Below are 9,554 nucleotides of genomic sequence, written 5' to 3'. Positions count from 1 at the left end.
TTGGCAGCATCAGGATGGATGGTGAAGAGACTGAGATTGTTCACAGCTTTAGTTTGCTTGGCTCTAGTAAACACTCTTGGCACTAGTAGAGAGGAAATGAAAAGAGCTATTGTGATGGGAAAGTCTGCTGTTAGGGACCTCTCCAAAGTATTGAAGAGCAATGGTGTCTCTCTGGAGACTAAGGTGCACCAGACACAGGCCATGGTATTTTCAATCACTTGTTATGCATCTGAGAGTTGGACAATGAATAGGGAGGACAGAAGGAGAATTGATGCCTTTGAGCTGTGGTGCTGGAGAAGAATACTGAATGTACCATGGACTGCTAAGAAAACAAACAGGTTCACCCTGTTAAATCCAGCTGTTCCTTGGAGACAAGGATTCTAAGGCTTCGTATGCCATGATTTGGACATGTTGAAAGGAGGGATCAGTCCTTGGAGAGGGACGTCATGCTTGGGTGGGTGGAGGGACAGCGCAGGAGGGAAAGACCCTCTATAAGGTGGATTGATTCAGTAACTGAGTTAATTGGGGTGGGTGTGTTGGAGATAGTGAGTTTGGCACAGGACAGAGCCGGGCTTAGGGCTGAGTGTACATAGGGTAACTTCGAGTCACAAGTAACTCAACGGCATATAACAACAACAATATTAATCTACTAGGGAGTTCTGGTGGCCTAGTGGCAAGAAGCTCTGCTGTAATCTTGAAGACATGTGACTTGAGGCCACCGGATGCTCCATGGGAGAAAGATGAGCAATCTCCTCCCATGCAATTAACTGCCTCTGAAAGCCTGCTGGAGGGTCAACTATGGGTCGTTTCCAACTTGGTGGTATGCAACACAACAATGAGAACCAAAATATGATGTTAAATCTATCTCACTTGAACTTGAAAATTATCTTAAGAATGGATTTGATATATGGAATATTAATGAAAAAAGAGCAGATGAGTTGTGGGAATCAACAATGAGAACAGCAAAAGGTCATTACAAAGAGGCACTAGAAAGAAAAAAACTAAAATGGATGTCAAAAGATACTTTGAGAAAATTGCACTAGAATATTAGGAGGCCAAAACAAAGGGAGAGTTTGCCCAAATAAAGGAAATGAACAGATGATCTCAAAGGGCAGCATAAGAAGACAAAGCAAAAAATTATGATATGGATGAAAAGTTGAGTAAGGAAAAGAAAAGGGAAGAAATTGCTCAACGTGCCTTAAGCTAAAAGAACTATAAAACAAATTCAAGCCTTGAATTGTAATACTTAAGGATGTTATGGGCAAAATCCTGATTGATCAGAAAGTATCACTAGGTATAATGAATACACTAAGTCATTGTACAAAAAAGAATTGATTGGTAGGGAAACATTGCAGGAAGTACATTTTGATCAAGATGCTATCGCAAAAACATGGAAATGGCCTAGATGTCCAAACACAATCAAATGGATTGAGAAATTATGGTACAGTTACAATCGAACGGATTGAGAAATTATGGTGCATTTACACAATCGAATACTATGCAGCTCACAGGAGCAATGATTTTGTGAATTACTACCTAACTTGGGAGGGACTAGAGAGCATTATGTTGAGTGAACTAACTCAGTCCCACAGGGACAAATATTGCAGAAAGAGTAAGAGGATCCAAGGGGGGAGGGTGGAAGCAGAGGGATGAGCAGGGGGAGAAGGGATTAATAATGGGGTTGTACAATTTGATGGGTCAGGGAGAGAGGGAAATTGGAAGACTCTGTTCTGGAAAACAATGTATTAGAATTCTGTAAAAAACTAGTATAATAATTATATTTTTTAAAAAGAATCAGTGATGATGAAGGAAAAAGTTCAAGCTACATCGAAGCAATTGGCAAAAAATAAGGTGCCAGGAATTGATGGGGTATCAACAGACGTGTTTCAACAAAAAAAAAAATGCAATCCCAGTGCTCAGCTGCCTGTGCCAAGAAATTTGGAAGATAGCTACTTCATCAATAGATTGGAGGTGTTCCCATTACAAAAAAGGTGATCCAGTAGAATGTAGAAATTATCAAATAATATCATTAATATCACATGCAAGTAAAATTTTGCTGACAATCATTCAAAAGCAGCTAGCATCAACAGCAATTTTGGCTCTGTTTAGAAGATGTCGTGGCACTAGAGATAACACTGCTGATACTGGACAGATCTTAGCTGAAAACCAAGAATATCAGAATGATGTCTGTGTTTTATTGACTTTGCAAAGGCATTTGACTGTGTGGATCATAACAAATTATGGTTAATATTGAGAAGAATGGGAATCGCAGAACACTTACTTGTGCTTATGTGAAACCTATATCTAAACCTATACCTAACCTGTTGTCTGAACAGAGGAAGGGAACACTGTTGTTGTTGTTGTTGTTGTTATGTGCGATCAAGTCACTTGCGACTCATAGCGACCCTATGTACAACAGCCCTAAACCCTGCTCTATCCTGTGCTAATCTCACTGCCTCTGACACACCCATCCCGATTACCCCAGTCACTGAATCAATCCACCTCATAGAGGGTCTTCCCCTTCTGCGCCATCCCTCCACCCTCCCAAGCATGATGTCCCTCTTCAAGGACCCCTACCTCCTTACAACATGTCCAAAGTATGCCAGACAAAGCCTCAGAATCCTTGTCTCCAAGGAGCAGCCTGGTTTAACCCTCTTCAGGATGAATCTGTTTGTTTTCTTGGCAGTCCAAGGTACATTAAATATTCTTCTCCAGCACCACAGGACAAAAGCATCAATTCTTCTATCCTCCTTAGTCATTGTCCAACCTCTGATGCATAACACATGATTGCAAAGACCATAGCCTGTATCAGACGCACCTTAGTCTCCAGAGTGACTCCATTGCTCTTCAGTACCCTGGAGAGGTCCCTAACAGCAGACTTTCCCATCGCAATACATTTTTTTTATTTCCTGGCTACTGGTGCCAAGAGTGTTGATTGTGGAGCCAAGCAGACTAAAGTTGTTAACAATCTCAATCTCTTCACCATCCATCCTGATGCTGCCAATTGGTCCAGTGGTGAGAATCTTTGTCTTCTTGACATTGAGCCTCAATCCACACTAAAGGCTGCAGTCCTTGACCCTCTGCAGCAAGTATTTCAGGTCCTCCTCAGTTTCAGCAAGCAGGGTTGTGTCATCTGCATAATGCAGACTGTTAATAGATCTTCCACCAATCCTGACGCCACACTTCTCCTCATAGAGCCCAGCCTCTCGGATATGTTTTAAAATCAAGAAAGGTGTACATGAGGGCTCTATCCTTTCTCTATACTTGTCCAATCTCTATACTGAACCTATCATTCAAGAAACTGGATTTCATGAGAAAGAATGGGACATCAGGATAACAGGAAGAGTCATCAACAATAACCTGCCTTATGCAGATGACCCACCTTCTTGCTGAAAATGAAGCAGACTTGAAACACTTGTTGCACAAGATCAAAGTCTACAGTCTTCAACGTGGATTACATTTCAAGACGAAGAAAATAAAAATTCTCACCAATGGACCAACAGACAACATCATGATAGATGGAGAAATGACAGAAATTCTCAAAGCTTTCATTTTACTTAGATCCACAATCAACAACATTGGCACCAACAATTCAGCAATTAATCATGTGTTGCATCAGGAAACTCTGCAGCCTAAAACCTGCCCAAAGTGCTGAAGAGCAAGGATATGTTTATAAACGAAGGTACATCGGATCCACCTTACTGAGATGAAATTTCATTATCTCTCCTTCTAATGAGCACCCTGGTTGCACATCCTCCAAAACAGACTTGTTTGTTCTTTTGACCATGAGATAGCCAGTACTTTTCTTCAATACTACAATTTAAAGGCATTGATTTTTTGGTCATACTTATTCATTGTTCAGCTTTCAGATGCTTAAGAAATTACTGGGATAAAATCATGGCTTGGATCAGGAGTATCTTTTCTAAATCACTGCTCTTCAGTTTGAAGTAAATAGTAAAAGACATATAAAAGTCACTCATTTAAATTTTTAAGAATCTAGTAAACAGCATTACATGAAATTAAATACTTTTCTCTCATTAGTTTATCAATTTATAACCATGAAAAATCATTTATGAAACAATTTGACAGTAAACAACAACAACGTGTGAAGGAAAATTAAGAACTTGTCAGTCCTTTTAAAAAAATATCTAAGTTACTAAGATTAAAACTTCCATTGTCAAAAGTCTTCACAAAAAAGTTCCTTTTATTATCTATTGTCAGGTAGAGGGAGCTCTGGTGGCCTAGTGGTAAGGAGTTTTGCTGCCAATCAGAAGGCATATAGTTTGAATCTATTGTTAACTGCTCAAGGGAAGAAAAGAAGTGCAATCTCCTCTTGTGCAATTTACATTCTCTGAAAACCCACTGGAGGGTTAGCTGAGTTGGTTCCACCTTGACATCATACAGCAACAACACAGAAACACAAACTATGTTTAAGTATATATGTGCATGCATATTTTCCCCAATTCAAACAAAAAATGACTCCAAGTAGATGTGATATTTTTTCTTTAGATTCAAGTATCTCTTGGTACACAGTGCCATCTAACTCCAAGGAAATCATATCCTAGTACTGAAGAAACAAAACTTTGTGTTAAACAGAAAAATGTTTTAGTGTATTACAAATATTTTAATAGCCCAAATGTCTATCAATATTCATTTTTTAATGGAGAGAAGAATGTAATATAACTAACTATACATTGAAATACTAAATGACAATACCAAAAGGAAATACCAATGTATGCTGTAACACCGAAGACCCATGAAAACATCACACAATAAATGAAAGAAAACAGAAATAAAAGGCCACATACTGTATAATTCTACTTAAATGAAATATCTGGAATAGACACATCTAAAGAACAGACAACAGATTAGTGGTTCTCTAGGACGAGGAGTGACTAAGTGTGACTGCTAATGGGTACCAGGTTTCTTTTCTGAATTATAAACGAGTTTAAAATTACAATTAGTTATGCCTGCACAACTCTGTGACTATAAAATGAACTGTAAACCTTAAAATGTCAATATTCATTCTATTTCTCCAGCAACTAAAAGAAATAAACTAGTCAACATTAAAAGACTAACATTCAGGAATTTAGTAGGGAAAATGATAGGGAAGATAAGAGGAACACAAGAAAATTCACTAACACTAAGGATTCATCCTTCAGAGTGAATCCTATTTCAGTTTCCAAAAGGAGTGGAGGAGGTCTAATACTTCACCAAATACTACATGGTAGAAAATATTTTGCACTAAAGAGGGGAATTGCCACCATTTAAAAAATCCCTACCTTATTTATAAAGGTAAAAAAAATGTAAGTTTGCATTTCAACCAAAACTTACTTACCATACTGAAAAAAAGTTCAAACATTTTATATTCTTAAAAGAATCAAGTTTCTAGCTATAAATTAATTTTTAAAAAATCTCCTAAATTGTTTTTATTTTTCAGATTTCCTTTTTTACAAATATATTTCTGTACTATTTCCCCCACCCAACATTATTTCTAAATTATCAACTATCAATATAACACACTTATGACACCAGTAAATTCCTATTTCATCAATTAACTGCTCATCAAATTCAATCTTGACCTACCTATCTTTATTCTTCAGACAGAAATGCTAATCCTAAAGAGGATATAAATATTATGTAAATCAAACCAAACCCCCTGCTTCAAGTCAATTTTGACTCATAAAGACCCTATTGTTATGTTGTGCCACTATACCAGAAACAACCCACAACTGATACCTCCAGTGTATTTTCAGAAGCAGTCAATCACACAGGAGACTGCCCATCCTTTTCCTGAAGAGCAGCTGGTGGCTTCAAACCACATGCCTTTGGGACTGCAGTGCAGCTTTTTACCACTAAGATTCTTTTGACTCTCACAAAAATGAGGCATGCAACAGGGAGGGACCAAATGACATAATCAATTATATTATCTTAGAACAGTATAGTGGCATATTCTTAATTCTAATAAAAGGCAAGCCAAGTATCACTAGTTCCAGTTCCCCAACCCTAACTATAGCTTAAACAACTCCATTAACACATTATTTCTTGTTTCATTTTTATCCTAATTTCCCATTTACTTTTCTGCCTACTCTAATTGTCCCACCTCTGCCTCCTATACTTAAGATACCTCTATCTCCTCTATAATTCAGACCAACATTGCTCAAATTATATTTGCTGACTATCAAAGGAGTCCTAATATGTTCTTTATAATTACTACTGCTTAGAAGCTACTAAAAATCTTGGCCACAAAACTAGGAACTCTTTTCTTTCTTTAAAGATAAAAATTTTTAAAAAGCATTTTTTTTAACTTTTCAGCATTTTAATACATACTCCTTTGGTGAAATATTTTTTCAAGGCAACTCTGCAAACAGTAGCAATTTATTAGAAAACATTTTTGTAGTAAGTGGCTTATCACCACTAGCTGATCCAAGGGAGGAAGATGTGAGGCATTTAGGCATGAAGAACTTTTTTAAGTCATTAATAACAAATAATTAAGTTATTGTTAATCTTATTGCTATTTTAATTTTTAATCTTGACTTACTAGTAATGTTGAGTATTTTACGTCTCTCCCATTTAATCTTTTTAAAAGTAAAATTTAATAATAGATGCTATCCGACTCATGTTAAAAATATTTCAACATGTAACCATATAACAAATTAGATCCTTGGCATTATTTTTTTCATATTAAGTTAAAATGCATTTTTAAAAGGCAATTTAACATTTTCTATTTGTAAGAATTGGTATAAAAATGTGACAGAACTGTGCAAACTGAGTTTTTAATTTCTAGTCATATGTTTTCACTATATTCAAGGTAGAAGATTGATTTTAAGTAGACTGATACATAAGTTTTTTATAGAAAAAGTTCTATAAATATATTTCTAAGCAAAAGAACAATCCTCATTATATGTATTCTCCCTTCCTCAATTCAGCTTTGATTTTTAGTACATTCTGACTTAAAAAAAAAAAATACTGCCAAAAAAGTACTTTACCAAAATCCTGCATAATCATGGTATGGGCCATTCTAGATTCTGATGTGTGCAATCCAAGACTTCCACCACCTGGATCCATACTTAGTAAAGTTCATTCACAGATCTGTGTAAATGAAAAAAAAAATAGTTTAAATACACATTTAGACCAAAGTCAGTTGTTTTGAGAAAAAAAAATATAGAATTTAAAATATGTTTCATAATCATGTGCACAAATCTCATTACACAGGAAAACAAAACAAACAATCCTAATGCTTTACGTGACAACAGAAATAAAGGCCAGGTGGAAGTAAACCAAAGGTGATAAAGAATAAGTCATAGTAAAGCTGAAGAGGCATAGGTAAGTGATAGAGGCAAGCAAGCAAAAGAACAAAACTAGCACTAAGGTTCTAATTAAAAGATAAGTTATAAACAAAAGAGAGAACAGGATGACGATAGTAGTTTGGCTAATTATACATTACTAGAGAATTCAGATGTTTAGTATCAGTGAATTCCATCCAGTGGCTCTTATCCATTTCTTCCAGACCCAGATCAGCCCTGCAACAGAGTTCTGCTGATAAATTTGTGTTCACCTCTGGCTTCTGGGGTTCTACTTATAATGTAAAATGTTCTATCCCAATTTTCCTGGAGTTCTTTGAACCAGTAAGGACTTCTGGCTACTATATTCTCTTGTCTCACAGTTTTGAAGACTCATGAAACAGGGCTGCTTCCTAAATACAGTAAAGATAAAATTAATCACATATACACATTAACAAATTATAGCAGTACAACTGATTTAATTTCAATGATCAGTAAAGTCATGCTAGCCTCATGCTTATTTGCAAACATAGGCTCAACCTATTTCATTCCAAATAACTAAGATTTATGATCATCTGATATTATAACACATAGTCAGATGTTGTTATTCAATATACATCTTGCAAATATATATGTGTGTTTCCCCTTCAAATACAAAATTCTAAGTGAATCAACCAAAAACATGATCAAACTTCAGTAAAGAGTGTTTAATAAATTTAGTTATATTGTACAAAAGTTATACTGTACCTCTTAAATAAGTTTTAAAGAGAGCTACAACATAAAATCTACTCTTAAGAGTTTCTAAATACCAGAGGGTTTCATCTTGCCTGAAAAAAAGTTCTAAAAACACAGAGAATGCAGAAGTCTCACTGGGTATCCCCTATCAACATGTATATGCAAATACAGTACAGCAAAATATGACATTTCTATATATTAAATGTTTGAGATAAAATTATCTACATGTGAGTAAAATTAACAATGTCTTACCAAATCTTAGCTAAATTTTGTTTTTCAATTACAAGAAAGTTGTTTTCTGCCTTGTTATTATGCAAAATTAGGCCAAAAGAATTCACAGTAAACAACCTGTGTATTCACATAGATACATGAAAAAATCATAATCTTAACATTCAAAATATCCTCCTTTGACTTTAGAGTAATTTCTCCCTTTATCATATAACTAACAATTACAAATGCCTTTAGAATACCTTTAAAAACTAAATTTTATTTAAGTAATTTAAGCATTAAAAATTTGTTAATCACCTTAATTTAAGTGTTTCCAAGAAATTTTCTATTTCTTTTCATATTGTAATAAAATCTGCAACAATCTCTTTTTGTTATTTTTTTTCTTCTTAACTGAGTTATTTTCTTTGGGAAAAATGTTGTGTTAACCTATTGTAAAATACACTCAAAATTAGATGCTTGGCATTTTAAATCAAATCTACACAATTTGAGGTTTCCCTTATACTTTAACTTGTAGATTTAAATTGGGAAGGGTTCATAGACTCAAGTCTGAGTCTACAAAGTCTACAAATCAACCAGAAGAGTATTCCAACAGAAACTTACCTACGCTAATAAAAACATTAGAATTTCATTTACTTTATTAAATAAAAAAACATTCTCTAAAGTTTATTTTTAAACATACATCATCAGCAAGATCTTATTTTGAAAAGAGAAAGCAAACCAACAGCAAGATTTGTCCTTGACAAATGATTAGAAATAAAGCTACTCACTGCTCTATTAAGTGCAGTATTAAAAGATGGTGTGCAAGAAGTATCACATGAATACCAGATAAAGAAACTGAAGCAACTTTTCCCCATACAAGTTGTCTCAGTAAGCTTAATAATAAGAATAAGAAATGAGGTATGAAATGTGTTACAGATTCAATAACCAATAGCTTGTCTTTTCCAGAGTATATCCTTACTGAATAGAGAAAGCAATCAACCAAGTATGATTCAATTAATCTTTGCATGTTGAAAGGTTATCAGAAATGAAAAAGTAAAATTTTAACCTCATATATCTCCTCTAATCACAGTTCATCAGGAACTAGATTCCCAGTGATGTAAATGGAGTGTGAGGTAATAAACCCAAAAACTGCAGAGCAAAAAAAGGCTAAAATTGTATTTGCAGAGATAGGAGACAAAGGAGTCCTGGCAAGTAGCAGTATTGCAGCTCCAGATGCAGCCCTCTTCCTACATAAATCTTCCTTTCCCACCACCAAGCCAAACTGCAACCATTTCAAACAGAATGCTTCCACGTGTCTTAAATATTACT

At 35.1% G+C, this 9,554-nt stretch overlaps 1 protein-coding gene across 1 annotated transcript in view; it reads right to left on the bottom strand.

Moving 5' to 3' along the window:
• The window catches only part of ZNF711 (zinc finger protein 711), a 111,637-nt gene extending 104,545 nt beyond the window's left edge, over positions 1–7,092 (bottom strand). Inside the window, exon 1 of the mRNA XM_006902554.1 lies at positions 6,990–7,092. Coding sequence (XP_006902616.1) covers positions 6,990–7,068 — 79 coding nt within the window. The 5' untranslated portion in view covers positions 7,069–7,092. The remainder of the gene's footprint in view (positions 1–6,989) is intronic.
• Positions 7,093–9,554: the final 2,462 nt, after the last annotated feature.

The sequence above is a fragment of the Elephantulus edwardii genome, unplaced genomic scaffold, assembly GCF_000299155.1.
Source record: "Elephantulus edwardii isolate Elephantulus edwardi_28Jun2011 unplaced genomic scaffold, EleEdw1.0 scaffold00428, whole genome shotgun sequence".
Lineage (NCBI taxonomy): Eukaryota > Metazoa > Chordata > Mammalia > Macroscelidea > Macroscelididae > Elephantulus > Elephantulus edwardii.
This window is presented reverse-complemented; position numbering and strand designations above follow the sequence as displayed.